At 45.9% G+C, this 20,832-nt stretch overlaps 1 protein-coding gene across 1 annotated transcript; it reads left to right on the top strand.

The window, feature by feature from the left end:
- Positions 1-658: 658 nt before the first annotated feature.
- On the top strand, positions 659-20,485 carry FECH (ferrochelatase). The gene is made up of 11 exons (XM_063319489.1): positions 659-812; positions 3,370-3,475; positions 4,716-4,835; positions 5,220-5,368; positions 10,978-11,112; positions 11,628-11,734; positions 12,722-12,820; positions 13,596-13,703; positions 14,685-14,849; positions 15,265-15,324; positions 15,793-20,485. Exons 1-11 carry the CDS (start codon positions 737-739, stop codon positions 15,925-15,927), a joined length of 1,260 nt encoding a protein of 419 aa, XP_063175559.1. The 5' UTR covers positions 659-736; the 3' UTR covers positions 15,928-20,485.
- The last annotated feature ends 347 nt before the right edge of the window (positions 20,486-20,832 follow it).

Here is a 20,832-nt window from a genome sequence, read left to right as displayed (position 1 = left end):
AGGCTCCGGGGAGACCTTCCAGCCCCTTCCAGTCCCTAAAGGGGCTCCAGGAAAGCTGGGGGGGGACTCTGGAGCAGGGAGGGGAGCCATGGGACAAAGGGGAAAGGTTTTAAATGGCAAGAGGGGAGACTGAGATGAGATCTGAGGAAGGAATTCTGTGCTGTGAGGGTGGTGAGCCCCTGGCCCAGGTTGCCCAGAGAAGCTGTGGCTGCCCCATCCCTGGAGGGGTTCAAGGCCAGGTTGGACGGGGCTTGGAGCAACCTGGGCTGGTGGGGGGTGTCCCTGCCCAGGGCAGGGGGTGGCACTGGATGGTCTTTAAGGTCCCTCCCAACCCAACCCATTCTACCATTCAAACTGTATGTCTGTTTCCTGCGCTACCAACAAGGGCCACAGAGAGGGGACTAAGCCGGGTGATAGGGCATGGCGACGGCCCCCTGAATATAAAATCCGATTTTTTTTAAGGATATTGCGGTCTTCTGTTTGGTTCGCGGCGTGTTCGATCCCTCATTCCCGAGCCCCCCCCGCCTCTCCTGTGGTACCGGTCACACACAGGGACTGTGGAGGAGAACCGGGGGCGGAGCAGCCTGAGGGACTCCCGGCTCGGCCCCGTCGCCTCCGCCGCCGCCCCCCGGCACCGCCCTCGCTGCCGTACGGCAGCGAGGGCGGTGCCGGGGGGCGGCGGCGGAGGCGACGGGGCGGCGGCGGCTGAGGGGCGGTGGCGGTGCCGTCTGAGGGAATGCGGGCGGCCGCCGCCAAGATGGCCGCCGCCGCGGGTGCTGCTGCCGCCGCCGCCGCCGGACGGGCGCGTCAGCGTGAGTTCAGTGGGCTCCGGCCGCCGCCGGACGGGAACGGGGTGCTGAGGCGGGGAGACGGTGTCGGGGAAAGGGTTGAGGGCTGCCGGCCTGGCCGCGGGGGCCGTGAGGGCGGCGGGACGGCGTTACACAACGGTGCCTTTGCGTAACGTTGCCGGTGGAGCCGGGGCCTCCCCGCAGCGGGGCCGACGCTGCCCCGGGGGTCCCGTTCCCCTCGCCGCGGTATCCGGAGACCTTCGTTAAGTCCGGCTTAATTACCGGGAAGCGGCGGGCGGGCTGGTGGTGGTTTTACCTCTAAACGCACTGAGGGCTGTGGGGCTCGGGCTGCTTTCCTCAGAGGGAGATTTGTCCTTTGCTGCTGTCGGGCTCCGGGTTTCATTGTTCGGTTTGGGTTGGTTTTGTTGTTTTGGTTTTTTTTTTCCCCCCCTCTTACGAGTTTAATTGTAAACGAAGCGCTTTTCTTTTTCGAAGGTGTTTGCGTGAAAGCCGGTGCTTCTTTAAATCTTCTTTTTTTAAGGGAGATTTTTTCCAACTTAAGGGCAGGCGGGTGAGGAGGTGTGCGCAGGGAATAGAGCTGCACGTCAGTTTCACGCCCGTCCTGATCCCAGAGCCCCCTGGCTTGGAAGGGACCTTTCAGGTCATCAAGTCCAACCACCAACCCAACACCGCCCAAACCCCCGCTACCCCACGTCCCTCAGCACCGCGTCTGCCCGGCTTTTAAATCCCTCCAGGGATGGCGACTCCACCACTGCCCTGGGCAGCCTCTTCCAATGCTTGATAACCCTTTCCAGGCAGAAATTTTTCCTGATGTCCATCCTCAACCGACCCTGGTGCAACTCGAGGCTTTTTCCTCTTGTCCGAATGCTGCAAATGTGTGTTATATATGCTACCTACAGATAGGCGTGCATTGCAGTTCTTACAGTATGCGCCCAAAGGAGGTTTTGGGTGCTCCTCCGCAGGAGCTGTGTTCCTCACTCTCTGTAATTACAGCGTGTCACCCACTGTATAACTGTAACCACTGTAAGGCTGTAGTGGTGAAGCTACCTTCCGAGGGACACCAAGAACGGCAGGAGTGCAGGCACGCACCCACCACCAGCTTCATCGGGCCTTGGCTCCAGAGGCTGCTACGATACTGCCACTTCTAAAACTTACAGAAGAACACTGTAATCAATCTTTCCATCAAGCTGGAAGCATCGTTGTCGCACGTCCTGTGTGTTCTGCATCATGTGCTTTATGGTGCAGACAGAAATGGGCCCAAACCTCACCTCAAGTAAAACAAATGCTTTCCAGTATTTATGTAGAGTGTGAAAGGATCAATGCAGCCATTGAAACGTCTCTTTTTTATTGTTCTATATACTTAACATATAGTGTCAGTGCTTCAAAAAATAGTAACCTAAGAACTGGAAGAAGAATAAATATTTGAAAAGTCTTTCAGGCATCAGCAGTGCTTGAATTGAAGTTCTTCAGTTTCCAGCCTTTTGTATTGCTACAGACACAGGCATCCATGGCTACACACTCTTAATCCTGAGTAAGAAGCTGGATTTGCAAGATGCTTTTCACTGTCATTGATTTCAGCAGGTTTTGAGGGCGTTCAGCATCTGTTCAGGATGTTATTAGGGACCTGTGAACCGTAAGATGCTCTTCGCAGCGGGTGGATCGGCTGCTGGGGAGGTCTGTGCTATTGGGGCTCAATTGCTGCTGGAACTCCTGCAGTCTGACAAGGGAAGTGTCGCACCAAACAATTGCTGCAGAGCCAGGGATGCAGAATTTAACAATTTTTTTTCATCTTGGGCAATTCACACTATTGTTGCACTGAGAAATATCATGTAATGACTATGAACTCCTACGGAAAACAAAGTGTGCTTTTGAAAAAGCAGACTGTAGCCAGCATGTGGGAAGTAAAGTACCCTTTTTTTTGGCTGATGCTGAAATCCAGGAATAATATAAGTTGCCTAGCTGGGTAGTGAGAAAGAAGGCTGCCCGCGTCCCTGGGTAAATGGATTCTGAAACTGCTGCTCAGTGTACCCGGCGCAGGGTCAAACTAAGGAGCTGTGTGCTTACGGCTCGCAGGTGCTGACCTACGTTGCTGAAGTTTGCTGGTGACCCTAAATTAACAAGTGTCTAACCTATGTTGTAGAGCTGCTGTAGAAATACTTTGCTTTTCTAGTGTTAGCCCAGGTACGTCTGTACCACGAGGAGTTAGGTAGCTTGACATCCTTCCTTCCTTAGCGTGTCAGCCCTGCATAGTTTCTCTTGTGTTGTCACCAGTTATTTTGGACTTACGATTGGAGCTTAAAGATTAGTGAGGCTTTGCTTTGGTTTTAGGTTACTACCTGGTATCTGAAAAGCTGTTAGTATAGAGTGTTTAAAGAAAGGCAGAAGCTTGCAATTTCATGACTTTCTTTGATTCCAGGACATGGAGTTTAAGGGAGAAAATGCCAAGCAGCGTGATACTGCCGAGTGTGTTTATGTAGCTCGTGGGGGATTAGTGCCTATCTGGTGAAAAGGCCCCTCAGCCCGGTGCGAGGTTATCAGTGTGCTGTTATCTTTCTTCCAGTTGTTAAAACCAGCAGTCAGCTGAGGGTCCCGGTACGATGGAGGGGCCAGGCAACTGCAGCCGCAGTGACGGAAAGCACAAAACCTCAAATTCAGCCAGAAGTGCGGTAAGTTTGCGATGAGGTGTGGGTGGGTGTGACCTGCTGCCGTTGCCCTCTGTCTCTCTCTGATATGGTATGCTGCTTTACTGGCATAGCAAAGCTGGTTACGTAGTAAAACATGGCAGTCACGGGGCTTGATCTAGGTTTTTTGTGTGTATAATTGCTTTTATCTGTCTGGCTGCATTCACCAAGCCTCTTGTTTTCACAGTTCTGTGGGGCAAGGATGGCCTGCCTTGTTCTTTGCGGAGCGCAGTGAGGCAGTGGCCCACGGTAAAGCCTGGGGCAGTGCAGCGGCAATAGAACAAACAGTAGGATAGTACTGTTACTTGAGGTTCTGGTTCCTGCTCCTTGGGTTTTATTCAGCAACCTCCTGATAGACATTCCAGGAGGAGGGGAATGGAAACTGAGGTCCTGACCCATTGGGGCAGGCCTAGGCTCCTCCTGGTGCCCCTTTGTAGGGCTTTGGCTTTAACAAGAGGAGGGCAAAACTCCCTGTGCATCCGCGGCTCCGTCTGCTCAGGAGGCAAGAGATCCTGGTCACTGGGCTCCCCTGGGCAGGGGAGGCGATTCGATGAGGAAATCCACCTCTTGGGTGAGCGTTGTGATCAGCAACTGTTTCTGTAAAAGCTGATAGTGCCATCTGCTCCGCTCTGCTGGGCTGTGAGGGGTGTTATCCTTGGAACAGCGTGCTGGACCTGCACCTGGGTAGAAAACCCATTATGGAAAAAAAAAACAAACCCAACGACCCAAACAAAACCAACCTTGCGCTTATTTTATGTGTAGAATTGCTCTTTGCTGCTTTCACGGCTTCAGGAGATGAGATGTGTCTCCAAAGTAATGAAGACAAAGACCTGTGTGGGTAGCTCATCTGTTTTCTGTGGAAGCTGATGCTTGGTTGGAATTTTGAATTGGAATCTACAGCTAGCGTTCAGCTGAGATAGTTCCTTAGGCCCTATTTTATAACCTCCCTTACGGCCTTCAGCTGCGAGATAATTTTCTTAGTATATTTCCAGTTAAACTCTGTGTTGCAAAGTGATTACTTTTTAAAAAAAAGATCACGTAAATACTTGTTCTCTGGCTATTCGTGCTTGTAGCTCACATTTTTACATAAGCAGGATGAGCTTCTAAATCGGATGCTGCTTTTGCGAAAGACATGCAGAAGGATAAACTGATCGTTTTGTAATAATAATAACAATAAAAAAAAGCAGTCTGTCACTCAGATTTGAAATATCTCTTGTCTCCGTAGGAAACCTAAAACAGGAATCTTGATGTTAAACATGGGAGGTCCAGAACGGCTGGATGATGTACATGATTTCTTACTTCGTCTCTTCCTGGACAGGGATTTAATGACAATGCCAGCTCAAAAGTGAGAATCACTGTGAACTCCTGTGTTAACAGTCAGTGTTGGGTGGTGGTGTCTTAGCTGTAGGCTTGAACATTTAACTTCTGTTTAAATCAGCATTTCTTAAGATTGTTTCATCTTGGGACCAGTCAGTGTAAGAAATGGTGTTATAATTCTCTGGAAATAGATTATGCCAAAATTATTCTCTTCTAATTGCAAATTGTGATTTCCTGTCACTTACTGTGTTTGGGAAGGGTGATGGAATGTAACATCAAATAAGCCATGCAATGCTTGTTTGCTGTAATTTGGGGAGATTGCCACGGAAAACCCACTGCAGTGGAGAGATTCGGAGAAAGGGCTGGTGATTTGGGGTGTGATGTTAATTTGTGTACCTTTTGAATGCTTTAGTAAATTGGCACCATTCATTGCCAAACGCCGCACACCAAAAATCCAGGAGCAGTACAGCAGGATTGGAGGTGGATCCCCAATAAAGAAGTGGACGGCGGTGCAGGGAGAAGGCATGGTGAAACTGCTGGACAGCATGTCTCCTCGCACCGGTACTTCTTTACTCTACTCTGCTTGTTAAAAAGTCGTTTTTGCTTCATGTGTTGAAAGTATACACTTGTAAAGCAGCTTTTACTTCTCCATTTTTATTGTGAGCGTGAACAGTGTTCTCAGTCCTGATAGGAAATCATGACAAAGATATTGCAGAAGTTCTTATTCGTTAAAAACTAAGCATATGCAAAAGCATGAGGTTCCCACACATGCAAATATATTTTTGTGCGATGGTCACTTCTGTGGCTGCATTGGAGAATGGCTTTGATTTTGGAGGGTACTGTGGGTACTCATTCGGCCTGCAGCACCACAGTGTAGCACCAAAAAGCCAACAACCAAACAGGTATCCACCTTCTCAGACCGGATACAGTATGTGCTGGGGTCCAACTGTCACCTCTGTCTGTGCCCAAGGTAACTAGCTTAAAAGCTGCTCTGGGTAAGTCCACCCTTAGATGCTGTTGGCATGTTTCCTCTTGCATAACTTCAGCCAGCAGGAAGTCAGGTCTCTGCTCCCTCTTTCATTGAGAGAGTAGGGCTTGGAGAGAAAGTAATTCAGTTCATCCTAAGGTCGTTATCAAAGATGGGGGGTCACCCTCTAAAGGTACACTTAGCTCTCCCCTTTGATTATGGGAAGAAATCGAGATGACTATAATGGACAAAGTATCTTATTTTCAAATGGCTGAAGCTAGGTGACAGGAGTCTCCATTGGTGTGTATGACTGCAAGGTGTCACACCTTGCCCTGTAAGTCTTGCTTGAGCTTGAAGAAGTTTACGCTGAAGAGAAGTGGTTGAGCTCTAGATGATAAGGAAGGGGAATGTATTTCATGTGAACAAATAAGGCAGGCATGGGAGAAGATTGTTCAGAGTGGCGTTTTCCCTAGCATAAATGAGGTGGAAGTTCATGACCATTGGCAGTGGCAGTATAATCTCATGTAATTCACCTGTCTTTGATGAAGAGGTAGAGTGGGAGAATGACGATCCTCTTAGGCTGCACATGTGCGTCCACATACAGCATAAAAAACCGCCTGTCGATCTAGGGTTTCCTGGCTGTTCATGTTCTGCCCGCTGGTGCTATTGAGTTTCACAGGGGGGTGGGATCTCCTGCTGTAAAATGCAGGGGCACCTTCTCCTGGCTGCTCCTTGTAGCTAACTGCAGGACGGTGTCATTCGGCTGCCGCACGCTCGCAGCAGCCAGCAGTTAGGGCTCAGAGGCCGGTGCAGCGTTCCCTGCTCCTGCTGCTTCCTCCAAGTGCCCTTCCCTGCTCAGGGCCAGCTCAGCCAGGGAGCTGTGCAGAGTCTGTCTGGTATAGAACAGCTCTGAGGCCAGAACGTAACGCTGTGAAACCTTTTGCATTTGCCTTTTGTTACACCAGCCTGAGCCTAAAGAATAGGTGACTGCATGGGAGTCTGACAATTCTCCAAAGCTGCAGGTGTCTTTCGTTCCTCTGAAATGTCCCTCTGCAATTATTGCTTGGATGTAATCAGAGCTTTTGGAACTTTGTCTGAATCTGTAACTATTAGTAATGGATAAGAGAACTAACACCAATTAGGCCTGGTTTCAGGACTGAAGGGGAGGTCGTTGGAAAGAAAAGACAAGGTTTTGTAGCTGAACAATGCAGGGCTTGGTTGAGTGATAGCAGTGTGCTCCACCCGGGGACATGAGCAGGAGATAAGGCCTAACCGTTTGCCTTGGGTGGAAATAGAAGCTGTCTTTGCCAGTTCTTCCTTGACAATAAGAAAATTCAAAAGGTGAATGCAACCTCCCTCCCCTCTCTTCGGATCACAGAATCTCTCTGAATCTTGCTCCCTCACAGCAAGGAGCTGTGACCTGTATGGAGTACCCTGTGCCAAGCTACCTGGTAGCACTAGTATGATGGGAAATTGTGGGGATGCTGTGAATGTCCTTTTACCAAGGGCTTCGGCTAACACGTTTTATCATGCAATTGCAATGGGCCAGGTGTGCGAACATAGACAACTGTGGTCATTCACATAGTGTTAATTTGCTGTGATTCAGCCACGGTCAGTCTCTCTACTAAAACCTCCAACTAATTGATACGGGTCATTTTTCAGCCAGGTTAGATGTATTCATGGTGGAATGTGCACCAGTGTAGCTGAATTGCTTTCAAAGGAGTTGTTAGTTGAATTTGACTTCGGTTCGTATTGTTGCTCCGTTAGCAGCTATGAACTAGAAGTCTGTTTCTCCTCTGTCGCTTGGTGAAGGCAATAGGTCATTTTCTTACAGTACCTTTTATGCTACAGTTTCTTTCTATGTGACATTAAAGCCATGGTTTTAATAAACGTGAGTGGCCGCACTAGAAATTAAACTTCCACATTCACGGAGCAGCTCAAAGGTGATGGCCATCTTCTGTGTCTTGCCTCTCATGGTACGGACAAAAAAAGACAGTGAATCACCCCTGCTTTGACAAAAGCCAGGAGAAACAGTAGTGTGGTCATTGGTCTGTCTGAAGTGACCCATCTGGGGGTCACCTTTGTTCCGATAAGGTATTTCTCTGCATTATGCTTTTTGGCCTTGAAGCAGCAGACTGTCTTTGTGAGTAGAAGGAACTGACGAGATCACTAAGCTGCCTGCTGAATTCCTCACCGATGCGTTAGCTACAGATAATACTTCTCATCCTGCCACTCCAATAGGAACACTGAACGTTTTCAAAAGAACACCTGCTGGAGTAAGAGAAGCCGAAGAGGAGAGCTCTCAATTCTCTTCAGCTCAGCAGCTTTACAATGCCTGGTGCTGCAAGCCTGCTTCTCCCTTCAGTTTCCATAACCCTCGCTGGTGTGGTGCTGCGGTGTCAGGGAATCCCCCTTCATGTTTGACGATACGCGTTACTTGATTCCTAGCTATTTTAGAATTCTTTGTGGGACCTGCTTCAGACTTGGGTAGAAAAGGGCTAGAGGTAGAAGACTGGTAAAAGGCTCTGGAATGTGAAAAGTAACGTTCTTGGAAGGCAAGAACCAAATTTGTTTCACTTGTTCATCATGGAACGCGTTGGGTAATATTTGATCCTTTTTTCCACAGATGCTACTCTCTAGCTTAATTCCAGCTGTGGTCCCTGGGAGTATAGTCAAAGCCTGAAGCCAAAATCGCATGTGTTTTAGCAGCAGTAGCCCCTGAAGGGTCAGGCTTGCAACAGGTTCTGAAGATAAGCTTAGAAAGTTTATCTGCTTTTCTCGCAACTACTACACTTTTTGTGTAGTCACACCCACCTCTGTGCAGTTCTTGCACCTGATAAGTCCTTTAGAGACCTCCTTTTTTACCTAACAGTATGTGCAGTTTTAAAAATTGACGGTGCTAACCATTGCTAACAATTTAATTTAGTGCCAGCCATTTCCTTAAGCATTTCGAGTAACCTTGCAGCGATACAGAGTACTGTGCTGCTTCAGAATAGCTTGAAACAGTTGCTTCCAGACGGACCTGGGTGGTTGGGAATATCGTGTACTCTTCCTTCCGAATGAGTGGGGTTGGGTAGGTTTAGTGATCTGTAAGAATAAATCACACAAACATGGTGATAAGAAAATCCATTTCTGTTGTTGGTTTGTTTGGGGGTTTTTTTAATGCTGGCATCAAGTAGGCTAATGTCTTGCAATGGTAATGATATTTTAAGAAGGCACATCTTGCTTTTTCATTGGTTTTAATTGTAATGGTTTCTAGTATTTCTTACAAGCTGTATTTTAGCTGAGATTCCCTTCACAGCAAAATGAAAGCTCACAGGACGAGGGGCCATATTTCCCAGGTTAAGCTGCTACTGTCTTTGCTCTGCTTAGTCAGACTTTTGTTTTTAATGCCATTTAAAAATGTTAATGAGGTTACTGGCTCCTGGGGCTCCTGAAGTTCGGTCATTATTTGCTACTGCTCCCAGCTGGGAGCTCTTTTGCCTCCTGCAGAGAACTGGGGCTGACTGAACCTGTTATCTGAATCCTGTATAAATGTTTGGAGTGGAGAGCAAGTACAGGACATCTGCTTCCTTCAGAGACCTCTTAAATCTTGTTTCAGAGGTAATCACCTGGAAACCCTGAAAAAGAAACTTTGCTTTTGTTCTTCTAAGAACCTCTGTCCTCTACTTAAAAAAAAAAACAACAAAAAAAAAAAAAAAAGAAACAAAACAAAACCAAACCCAAAAAAACCCACAACAACAAACCAAAGAACAATCAAAACCCAAAATAAAACAAGAAACTTGCCCTCCCTCCCTGCCCTTAAGCGAACCATACTCCCCAAACCTTGAGGCCAACACCCAAAAGATAGAGGCAAAAAATGGAAAAACCTGAAATGTTGTCCTTGGAGACAATAATATTGCCTTCAAAATAAAGTGTTTAAAGGCATGAAAAACACCCAGAAACCAGAATGAAGGAGCATGTGACCCATATTCAGTACCACCGATCTCCTGCCCCAGAGGACAGTCCTGGCCCTTGGGGGTTTACGTGCAAAGGGAGCAGCCTCACCGGGGTGGGGGAAGGCAGCGTCTTCTCTCGCGAGGATGGCGTCCAGAGCAGTTGCATCAAACGGTGGTTTCACCTTGTCTTCTTTTTAGCTTTGCGTTTTAATGTGGTTAACTGGAGGCAAGGAAGTGGAAAGAAGTGACATAGAATTACATCTGCATAAAATGGCGAAGGAGAAGATAGCGTAGGTGAAGGAAACGCAAGGGAGCCAGGTCTTTGCTGTTAGAGGGCAAGGAAGGGAGGGCACGTGAAGCAAACGGTCGGTACCTGGGAATTCTGCCCGAACACCCCTGCAGTGCTGGGACCGAGGCCTGTTCCAGCAAAGGCATACGAATCCTTCACACACAGAAGGCATCCTGTTTTGATGACTTCTCTGTTGGCACCCAGAGCATGAAAAGGTTAAAATTATCTGATTTTCTCAAAATGCCTTTTAGGCAGCTAATGTCTGTAAGGTGCAGGGCCTTTGCCTGTTTGAAGGTGATCCCTGTAGAGCAGAAGATCTCAGTGCTGGCACACAAAATTGCAGCCCAATTATATTTGAAAGTTTAGGTAAATAAAATTACCCAGAATATACAAACTGCTTAAGCAATGTGTTTCCTTTTGTATGGCAGAATGAAGAAAGCCTTGTCTTTCCTCAGATTTTGACATTTTAGTTACACTGGTGTATTTAAAACATCTGACTTCTGATTTCAATGAGCGAGTTGAGCTACGCTGTTAGGAAGCCTATAGCACGTCTGGAGCCATGATCTGTGTTAGGGCACAGGAGTGTTGATTTGGCATCTTGTAGTGACGCTTTTTTACCAATACATCCTTTAAATCAGAACTTGCCCGGTAAAACGTCAGAGCTCTGTGCCGTCTGGAAACCACGCCTCAGCTAAACTAAGTAAAAGCAGAAGAGTGATGCTTCTTGCAGAAGCCAACAATAGTATAAATCACTTTTAAATTCTAATAACAGCAAAGTGAATTACCAGAAAAATAGTTGGCCAAAGAAAGCTGTGTTTATACGGCAGTGGTTTAGAAAAGTAGCCAGAAAATTATCAACAAGTTTATTTCAGCAGTTTCAGTCTGTCTGATTCTGTACTTTGTACTTATTAATGATGTATCATTGAGAGTCCTTGGGTTTTTTCTGCAATTTCTTTTCCTGTGCTTTGGCTGGCAGCGCCTCACAAATACTACATTGGCTTCCGGTACGTCCATCCTCTGACAGAAGAAGCAATTGAAGAGATGGAGAAAGATGGCATTGAAAGGGCTATCGCTTTCACACAGTACCCACAGTACAGTTGTTCTACCACAGGTGAGCGTCTGCGCGGGAGCAGGGCACGGACAGAGGTGAACGTAGGTGCGTGTCTGTGATCCTCGGGAGTGTGCGGAGGGGCAGTGCAAGCTCTCCTGTCTTCTCAGAGTGCCCCTTCCTGTGGCTTCATTGCCCACTCCAGACCCTCCGTATTTACTACAACTCTGGATCTTAGGTAGCAACTTTTAAACTAAGGATAGCTTTATGTGACCATTGTTATTGTGAGGTAACATAAACCGAAGGCTCAGGAACACGACTGAGTAAGCTTTCTTCATGGGAACTAGAGCAGTAATTGTTCTGCAGCTAAAGAATAGCTTAGCAAATTGTTCTTGGCTTGTACGTTGTATGAACTTTGATATAATTGTTCCCATTTGAGGCGCTCTGTTCTTTTTTTTTTTGGTTGCATTTTAAATATCGTATTTAAAATGTTATAGCACCTTACTACAAAACTGTTTTCACCTGATGAGTTGCTAATGCGTTGGCTGAACTTATGTTCTTAATTCTCTGCATTTCAGGAAGTAGTTTAAATGCCATTTATCGCTACTATAATAAAAAAGGGGAGAAACCGAAGATGAAGTGGAGTATAATTGACCGATGGCCCACACATCCCCTTCTTATTCAGGTATGGATTTGTATGAGAGTCTTTGAAATTAGCAGTCAGAACGAGAGGTGTGAACTGAGCAGGTCCGATATGTTATCAGATTGGCATTCCCTGGGCTTTTCTTAGATTGGTTGATGTAGGAGAAACTTAGTACCTTTGCATTGCCAGCTGACTTTAAAACAACAAAGAACTAAGTAAATACAGATATTTCTGAGTTTCCTTTTCAGAAATATTTGCTACCAGTAGAACCACAGTGTAGTGTTAAACAACAGAAACGTTCTGAGGAAATGCTTCACTGAGATCAAGTCTTAAGTTTCTAACAAAGCTTACAAGATATTTAGCTATAGAATGTACTAAAAGAAGAAAAACCACTTGAGAAGAATAAAAGCAATGCTTCAGTTTGAGTGTACGTTTTAGTTATGGTAATGAAATGTGTCTTGTCTACTATGTATGAAATTACAGGAGAAGGATGGTTATTTCATGCCAGATGTTTTGGCATGATAATGTGTCTAAGTGACCACCGTGCACTCTTGATCCAAAAGCATGCTTGTACTATCCTAACAGTGTTTGCTGGAAGGGACCTCTAGAGGTCATTAGTCCGAATTCCTGCTCCGAGCAGGGCTGTGGCCGACACACAGACAGATCCCGTTGGTTTGTCAGGTTCTCATCCAGCAGCAGAGAGGTAATTCCAGGCACAGCGCTGACTGTGGCAGGAGCAATTAAGGGAAACCTTCCTCCTTCCTTTACACCATCTTAAAACAACTGGGATGATCAAAAGTTCACGGGAGCCTTTGGTGTGTTGGGACTGGGCACTGTGTGCTAATGCACAGTAAGAGTATGTAATATGCGCTGTCTCTCCCTCTTGCCCCACGTGTACTGAATTTTGGAGTTTTGGAGTTCCTAAGGCAACCTGGAACATTGAAGCTGCCTATCTCGGGTCATTCAAGAGCCCATAATGCCTCTCAGTGCTTCTGATTCAGGGCTTTGCTTTTTTTTTTTTCTGAACAGTGCTTCACCGATCACATACAGAAGGAACTGAACCTGTTTCCACCCGACAAAAGGAAAGATGTCGTCATCCTCTTCTCGGCTCACTCGCTGCCCATGTCTGTGAGTTACATCAGGTCCCTTCTGGCACTGTTAGACCAGAGTCACTCTGGCCGGGCTGAATGGAAGGGCATGAGGCTCGCCTGCCCGTGGGGTGGAGCCACAGTTGTGGGAGTGCCAGGCAAATATAAAAGACAAATATGAAGGTGAGTTAGTGGGTTGGAGGTGGAAGCCTGACGCGGAGCTGAAGGTGAAGCACGTGAGCTGTGTGCAGCACGCTTGCTCAGATCTGTGCTGTCGGCCACCATTGAGGATGGGGCGCTGGGTTACGTCGGGCTCGGTATGGCTGCTTTCATGGCCTCACGAATTTTCCAGCTTAAACTCAGATGGTAATGGAAGGGAAAATTTGATTATTTTCTCACCTGTAGAAAGCAGTAATAATGCTTTCCCTGAAGGAATGAAAGTAAAAAAGGTGGCAATAAATGACTTAATCCTCTGTCAGCAACCGGCAACTGCAGTGAAATGGCTCTTGGAGCATTTTTCAAAAATGCAGTGCTGTTACCGAAATGTAACCATATCTATGTATGATGATATAATAATTTATCTTTTGTCATGGGAGGAAGGAGGAGTAGATGTTCTGGTAAAGCAGCTTCATCATGGAGTTTGCTGGGCAAGAATGCAGTTTTTCTTCCCTGTTTCAGATGAGCCAGGCACTTTGTATGGCCTGTCCCTGGCGCAGCCGCGTCACGTGCAGCGTGGTCGCCTTCCCCAGTCTTTAGGTGATCTTTGCCCAAACGTGTTCACTGGGAGAAAAAGGTCTGGTGTTTCTGTGTTGAAGGTAGTGAACCGTGGTGATCCGTATCCTCAAGAAGTGGGAGCTACTGTGCAGAGAGTCATGGAGAAGCTGAACTACTCCAACCCGTACAGGCTTGTGTGGCAGTCCAAGGTAAGTGCTCAGGGAAGCTGCAGCGGCACCTGCCACTGTAAAGCTCTTCAGGTGATGGAGTTTACGATCTTACAGCTCAAGAGGGTCATAACCTCAGTGCTTTTTCCCATTTGCAGCAAGTATTTCTGCTAGAACATAATCCCCATATTTTACTCAAATTCAGTCTTTCCAGATACTCTATCCGCAGTTTCTTGCCTTTTTTGTATATTGCATCATTTTAAAGTAGATTTTTGATGTGTCCGTTAGAAAACCTATGATCTCATACATCTAGTTTGGCATTTGTCTCTGCCAGAAAGAAGACTCGAGCGCTCGCTGGATTTTTAAGGTGTTGCTTTTTGAGGATCAGTGAGCAATTTTTCTGAAATCATCACTATGGTACAGGATTCTTAATACAGAGTCAAACAGGCTTCATTATTCTTGACAAGGACTGTTTGCGTTACTTTGTACTGCTTATTACTACTGCAGATAGCAAGGAACATAAGTTTTACCAGAATTATGTAGTACGAGTAACTTTATATCTCAAAGGCATTACACCTATCATGCCATTGTTGTCTTGTTCTTAAAATTGCATTTTATGATACAGCAGCAAATACTTCATGGATAGCAAAGGGATTAGGACACTTTGCTACAGGATGGTAACTTTAAAAGGCAGGTAAACCCTGTGCAGTATTGGTCAGGGTTTTATTGAACTGAAAACAGCAGACCTTTATTTAAATTTTTGTTTAGTTTAATGAAAGTCTCATTTAGGCCAGCCCAGGTTCTGTTTCTTTGGGATTTAAATGACAGGACAGTATGTCTTCATAAAAAAAAAAAAAAAAAAATCAATGGAGAAAGTGAGAGGTACTGTCAAAAACGGGAAAATACAAATAACTGGCTCCATCTTAAACATGATCTGGCCTGTGTGGTCCTGCTTAAGAAAACATGCATGTTCTTTGTAAAAGTTTTTTTTTTTTCTTTATTTCTCTTCCCCTTTTCTTACAGGTTGGACCAATGCCTTGGCTTGGCCCGCAGACAGATGAGACCATTAAAGGGCTGTGCCAAAGAGGAAAGAAGAACATGTTGTTGGTCCCAATAGCGTTTACAAGTGACCACATTGAAACGCTTTATGAACTGGATATTGAGTATGCCCAAGTTTTAGCGAATGAGGTGAATGTTTTATAGTTTTTATAACTGTTTGGATAGTGGTGCTCTGAAATGACTTTTCCTGTTTTGAAATTTGCTTTGTACTTGCTCTTTGCAATATGCAAATTTTATTTTTCTGTAAATTGAAAATTAATCTGAACTGGTTTAGCTCCAATTGATTTTAGCAACGCAAAACAGGTGGGATTTTGTCTTTCTAGGTTTAACTCTTTCGGCCACTACTATCCTTACTGAAAAGAATCATTTAATTTTTGGCAGCAAAGTGAAATTTTGCATCATAGTTATTTTTCCCGTATTGAAAAAACATGATATTGCATTCATTTTGGGGCAACTTCCGAATGAAGCAGAAAGGAAGATTTTGAAGGCTAACTGGTGAAGGCTCTATCAGACTTAACTTCTCTTCTCCTTATTTTTGATTCAGTGTGGAGTTGAAAATATCAGAAGAGCAGAATCTCTTAATGGAAATCCACTGTTCTCCAAGGTATCTTCTTTGTTGCAGTAGTTGTAAAAGTTTGCACTTGTGTGTTTCCTAATAGATTATGGATGTCTTCTTGTAGTTTTAAAGTATTTTGAGTTTAAGAGTAAAAATGGAAACCCCTGTAATTTAACCTGTATACCACAAAGAGTTTTATTTTACCATAGTTCATGGTGGTGGTTTTTTTAGAAAAAAAAAAAAAGTTCAGAAGTTTGGCTTGACAAAAAAGAAAAACAGTTTTGTATCTATTTTTAGTAATCTTTTAATGAAATATTTGTCTTAAGATACTGTGCCAATACGGTTTTGAAGCAAGATTTTCCTCTGAAGTAAAAGGGGGATGGTGCTTAAAAAGTGTAGGCTGGTGGATACACAATTTGGCAATCTCGCTAGTCAGTGTGATGCATGTTAAGGCATTTTTTTATGTTATGTAGATAACGTTTGCTCACTTCTGTTTTTTAATAAACTGTCTTTCAGGCTCTGGCAGACTTGGTCTGTTCCCACATCCAGTCGAATGAGATCTGCTCTAGGCAGTTAACCCTCTGCTGCCCGCTCTGTGTGAATCCCGTCTGCAGGGAGACGAAAGCCTTCTTCACCGGCCAGCAGCTGTGATGGGCGCTGGGGAGGGCACCGCTGGCTCCAGCAGGAGCATCGCCCTGGTGAAGCAGTGCAAAGCAAAGAGACCGCTTGGCCACACTGCGCTGTTAGATACTTACAGGCTGGTAGTCTGTAACGTTAACCTCGTGGTAGTGAGGAGAACTTGACTTTTTATGGGTTTTTTTTTCTTCTTATGTTTTCTTTGTTTGAGAAGAGTTTGCAGAAAGTAGGAAAATAAGGCATTTCTCCTGTGAGATGTGAAAAGATCTCCTTTCCTTTGATTCTGATTGGATTTAGCATGAGCCCATAAGTACGCACTGAAAAACTTAAAAAATTTTTCTACAAATTAGCTTCTATTTCCTATGCAGGGATTTATTTGTATGCAGTTTTGTCATGAGTGCGTTAGCTGCGGCTTTCCAGGTCAAGCGTATGATTATTCGTTTTGTTTATGCTTAAGGTACCGTATAACCAGCATAGTCACCGATTGTCTCTCTGAGAGTGATTTTTTCAGATGGCTTTGGAGATCAAGTGACTTCTAATGCTTTTTAAATAATGTGTGTATTTTTTTTTAGAACATAAAGATAAGGCTTTGTTTTGTTTTGTTTTTTTCCTCCTGCCAGAAACTTCCGGTGAAAGCTTAGCTGGGATAGTAGAACGCACAAGATTTGTTTACATTTTCTAGCAAAAACACTCTCATTATCTGCAGGAAAGCCTCTGCGTTTGAAGAGCGTAAAGTGAAAGGAATAAGCCTGTTTGGGTGATGCTGAAGAGCATGCTTAGTTGAAACGAGCTGTGTACGTTTCAAATCTAGCAGCTGTCAGCAGCATGTATGGAAACATGTTGGTTTATCTTTTAAGCAAAATGGCTTTTTAAAGTTTTTATTAAAAAGGGCTTTCTCTGTTTGGTTAAGTAAATTTAGAAAGTCAGGCTTGGTCTCCAGAGGTTTATAGATCTGCTCTGTGCTTTCTACTGTGCCACAGTGCTGTGGTTTTTGTGGGATACCTATGGAGTTCCGTAGGTACAATTGATCTAGCTTAATTGATGTTGTTATTTAAAAGTGAGATGATAAGTCAGGAGTAATTTACATAGCAGATGCCTGAGAGCCAGCAGCGCCGCAGGCTGACAGCTGTGTGCGAGCGCGTACCTTTGTAACAGCTGAACGTGGTCTGTTAGATTCTCGGCACTCATTGTGGGCCGGGAGCGTGCACTCGTAACCCAGCTAAACTTCTTCCTCGTTTTGGCAGGCGTTGGGGTGCATCAGGACTGCTGAATCCACTCCTAAGTAGTGGTAGTTTTGCGGAGTGAAAAACCTTTTTAGGGCAGTATTCCCTCACTGTCAGCACCGGGACCGGTGTCCAGGTTAGTCTTGGGATAGGAGAGGCCTTTTCCGAAAGGCTGGTCGCTGCACAGCAAGCCTGAGCTTGGCACTGGAAGTAGTTCAGGGCAGAAGTGCCGCAGCACCTCCCTCAGTGGTCCCCTCGCGCGGGGACCTCTCCTCCTGGCTGGGACAGAGGAGGAGCAAAGCTGTGACAGTGTTCTGTGGGACTGAGCCATACGTCTGTTAGCCTAGCTGTCAGCTTCATGGGTAGAAATGTTTACTTTACGTAATTAGCACTGAAATTCCAGTACTTTGGCAATGCAGGTTGTTTTCTGTAATTGGCGATTCAGCTAATCGTGATGTTTGAGAAGCAGATGCCACGCCGCTCAGACAGTTTTATTTGCTATTGTAATTATGAGGCATGAACAGTTTGAACCTCTGATCTTTCAAGGATGGGGTTGTTTAAAAAGAAAACAGGCCTCTGTTGGTATAGCAGGGGTTTACCTTGTTCTATTTTATGATGCAAGAATGAAACGTGGGATACTAAATGGACACTGCGTCGATCAGCCAGTGGGCCCAGTACTGCCATGGAGCGGTGTAAATCCTACTGCACAGCCTCGCTGGAGCCTGTGGCCTGACACGTCCTGAGAGGTGATTGCCGTGTCTCCACTGCCATACTGCAGCTTCCCAGTGTGATTATGGTGGGACAGACTGAAACTCCTTCAGCGCCAGAGCCTCCGACATCACTGCTGCCCCTCGTTGCTTTAGCAGAAAGAAGTCTTCCTTGACCCTTCGTACCGGTGCCTGTTTCAGTGGCAGGGAGCCAGCAGCCAGGACTTCTCTTCTCGCTCTCTTGCCCCGTTCTTGGTGTCTGCTCGCTGCCTTGGCAGGCAAAAGGAACGCAAAGCTGACTCCTGCCCTTGCTCGGGTGGACTAGGTGGTTGTCACATGCGTATGGAAGGGTGACGTTTTCATGGAAAAGCTTTGAATCAATGGCAAAAGAGTAAAAATGTCTGCAATATGTGTGGGAAGGGAACACTGGCCTTATCTCTCCTTGGACAAAGAACTTCTTTTCTCTGTTCCCGTTTCTCTGCTTGACGCTTATGGGTCAGTGGAAAACAGCCTGTTTTGTAGAATCTTCCTACTTATACCTCTTTCCCACCAGCCGAAGGGTATATCGACCTTCAAATCCAGGTTGTGACCAGCACGTTTCGAAGTGTGGCTGAAGCTGGCAACTGAAGGTTAACTTTATATGAACGTTGTGATGCTATAAATATAGATTGGCTTTTTATTTCCATACTGGAGAGAGTACTGAATATATTAGCCGGCACTAATTATGAGGCATTACGTTTGTCCCCAGTTATAAAAGGTATTTAAAATTCACTTTTTAGTATGCTAACCACAAGTGAGATAATTAGTAAGCCTATTGCTGCTATTAGACCATAATGTAGAAATCACTTAATTTTCTAGCTTTTAGCAGATGGATCTCATCTCATGGAGTTGGGGGTGTTCTTAATTTTGCTGAACAGATCTTGTAAAACCACTCTGTCCTGCTGTGTAACACGCGTAATTTTGTCCGAGTGCAGCATCAAAAGCCTGTTGAAAAACTACCTGAGCGAGTTAGCTAGCAGCTCTGCTTAATGTTTGTAATAGAAATCAAGATAACTGAGACGGGTAATGGCGGGAATTCTGCTGCCATCGAAATCTTCTAATCCTGTGGTTTTTGTTTGGGAGTGTTTCCGACTATGCTAACTAACAGTGGCATTCATCTGACCTTACTTTAGATGCTTCCGATGTAGACGTCAACATCTGAGCTGGTTTCCTAGGTACTGTTTATGGTCAAAAGATTGCTTTAATATGTGATTCTGAGAAATTATTCGTCTCTCAAAGCGGATGTCCACAGCGGGGTGGATAAGTTTCACCCTGTTGCTGCCTCTGAGTGTGAAGGGAGCGTGGGGACTAACTCGGAGGTAGTTAGCTATGTTACACACGTCTAACGTGAGGAGAGATGAATCCCATCCATTACGTGCCTTCTTCTTCAGCACTCTGACAGCGATGTGTAGCCGCTGCATTTGGGAGATTGCAGTCTTAACCCGCAGTTATGCATTCAGTTTCCCTCTGGCAGATTTTAAACGTTTGGTGCTATGAAGTCAGGACCCCATCTCGGCAGATCCTGAGTGCTTTCTGCGCTGGCTGAATTGACTTGAGCACGTGGAAGTGTCAGCATCTGGCAGACTCTAGTCCTGGGACAATAATCGAGTTTGATTTTTTTGTTATCAATTACACTCCTTTTGCAGTACTTTATTTCATTTGCAAGTATCGTTTACATGTGCCCTGACAAAAAGCAACCAGTTGGAAGTGAGCTGAAGCGATGTGTTGTGCAGCGTTGTATCCCAACATTTGGTTGGTGAGAGCCGAGTCCTCAGGCTGGGCGCGAGCAGCGGGGCGGCTGCGGGGACGGTGGGGTGTCACTGTCCCCTTGCCCAGGCTGCTGGGTCCCCCCCCGCTGATGCTGGGGGTGCTGGTGGCAGCGCGGGCTGGCAAACAGCCGCACAGCCGAGGCTGCGCCTCAGAGCAGGGGTGAGAGCTGGGGAGAGAAATCTTCGCACCAGCGCACCCAGTGCTGGCCTGAGGATATCGACTGAAAAATGGGGGAGTTCGGAAACAGAGCCCTTGGTGTCCTAAGGGAAGTAAAGTGGGAAGTAAAAGTGCTTGCAAATGGAATGTGTTGAAGAATTTGCTCGCGATTAGGCTGTTCTCCTGATTTAACTCTCTGCAATTTTGCTTTTTTCTTTTTTTGTGTGTTCAGTTGGAGTTTTCCTCTTTTGGAGTTTATGTATTCTCTCTTACTACTGGCTGCATTTTAGAAAATGTGATAGCTTCCAAACGTGGTGCTGTAACGTTAAAAGGTGTGTGGATAGCCTGTGAGCTAGCCTGCTCCTGCAGCGAAGAGGATGTCACAGCTGAGCTCGGTGGGGCTGGCGTTTTCCTAGGAATATCTAAAAGCTCACTTCATTTTCCCTTTCTGCCACACCCAGAGAGCTGGAAATCAATATGAAGTGTAAGATGCAAGAGAGAGAAGTTCCTTTTATTTTTAATGCCAGATGTGTACAAATACTTGCTTTTAGTCCAACATAAGTGTTTCAGATTGAACAAGGACTTCCATTTAATGCAACACAAAAAAATTTGTATAATCTTACTGTGTATCATTCGCCATAAAGGTGGAATTTCAATTAAATTTTTTGGAAGAAATAACTGAGCTGTGTGTCTTTAGTAAGAGCCCTTTGTGATGGTGTTTGATGTCCTCTCTGTTCCTTTCCTTCTCTCTGAACTAGCAGGCAAAGGCGCTGGGGCATGTGCTGGGCGGCGCTGTGATTCGCATCGGCGTGTGAAGCGATGATTCCCCGGACAGAGTGCCGATGCCGATGCGCTTTGTGCTCGAGAGGCTCAGGCCCTGGGTGCCTCTGGGAGGAAGCGCTCCAGGCGCGCACCAAGCATTCCCACTGCGCGTGGCTCTCGGCCGAATCCTGCTTGAGTGCTCAGTCCAAGGAACCGGACTGATGTTACCTGGAGCAGGGCCTCAGCACCCACCCAGACGTACC

The sequence above is a fragment of the Chroicocephalus ridibundus genome, chromosome Z (genome assembly GCF_963924245.1).
Source record: "Chroicocephalus ridibundus chromosome Z, bChrRid1.1, whole genome shotgun sequence".
Classification (NCBI taxonomy): domain Eukaryota; kingdom Metazoa; phylum Chordata; class Aves; order Charadriiformes; family Laridae; genus Chroicocephalus; species Chroicocephalus ridibundus.
Note: the sequence above shows the minus strand (reverse complement) of the source record. Positions and strands in the feature narration are given on the sequence as shown.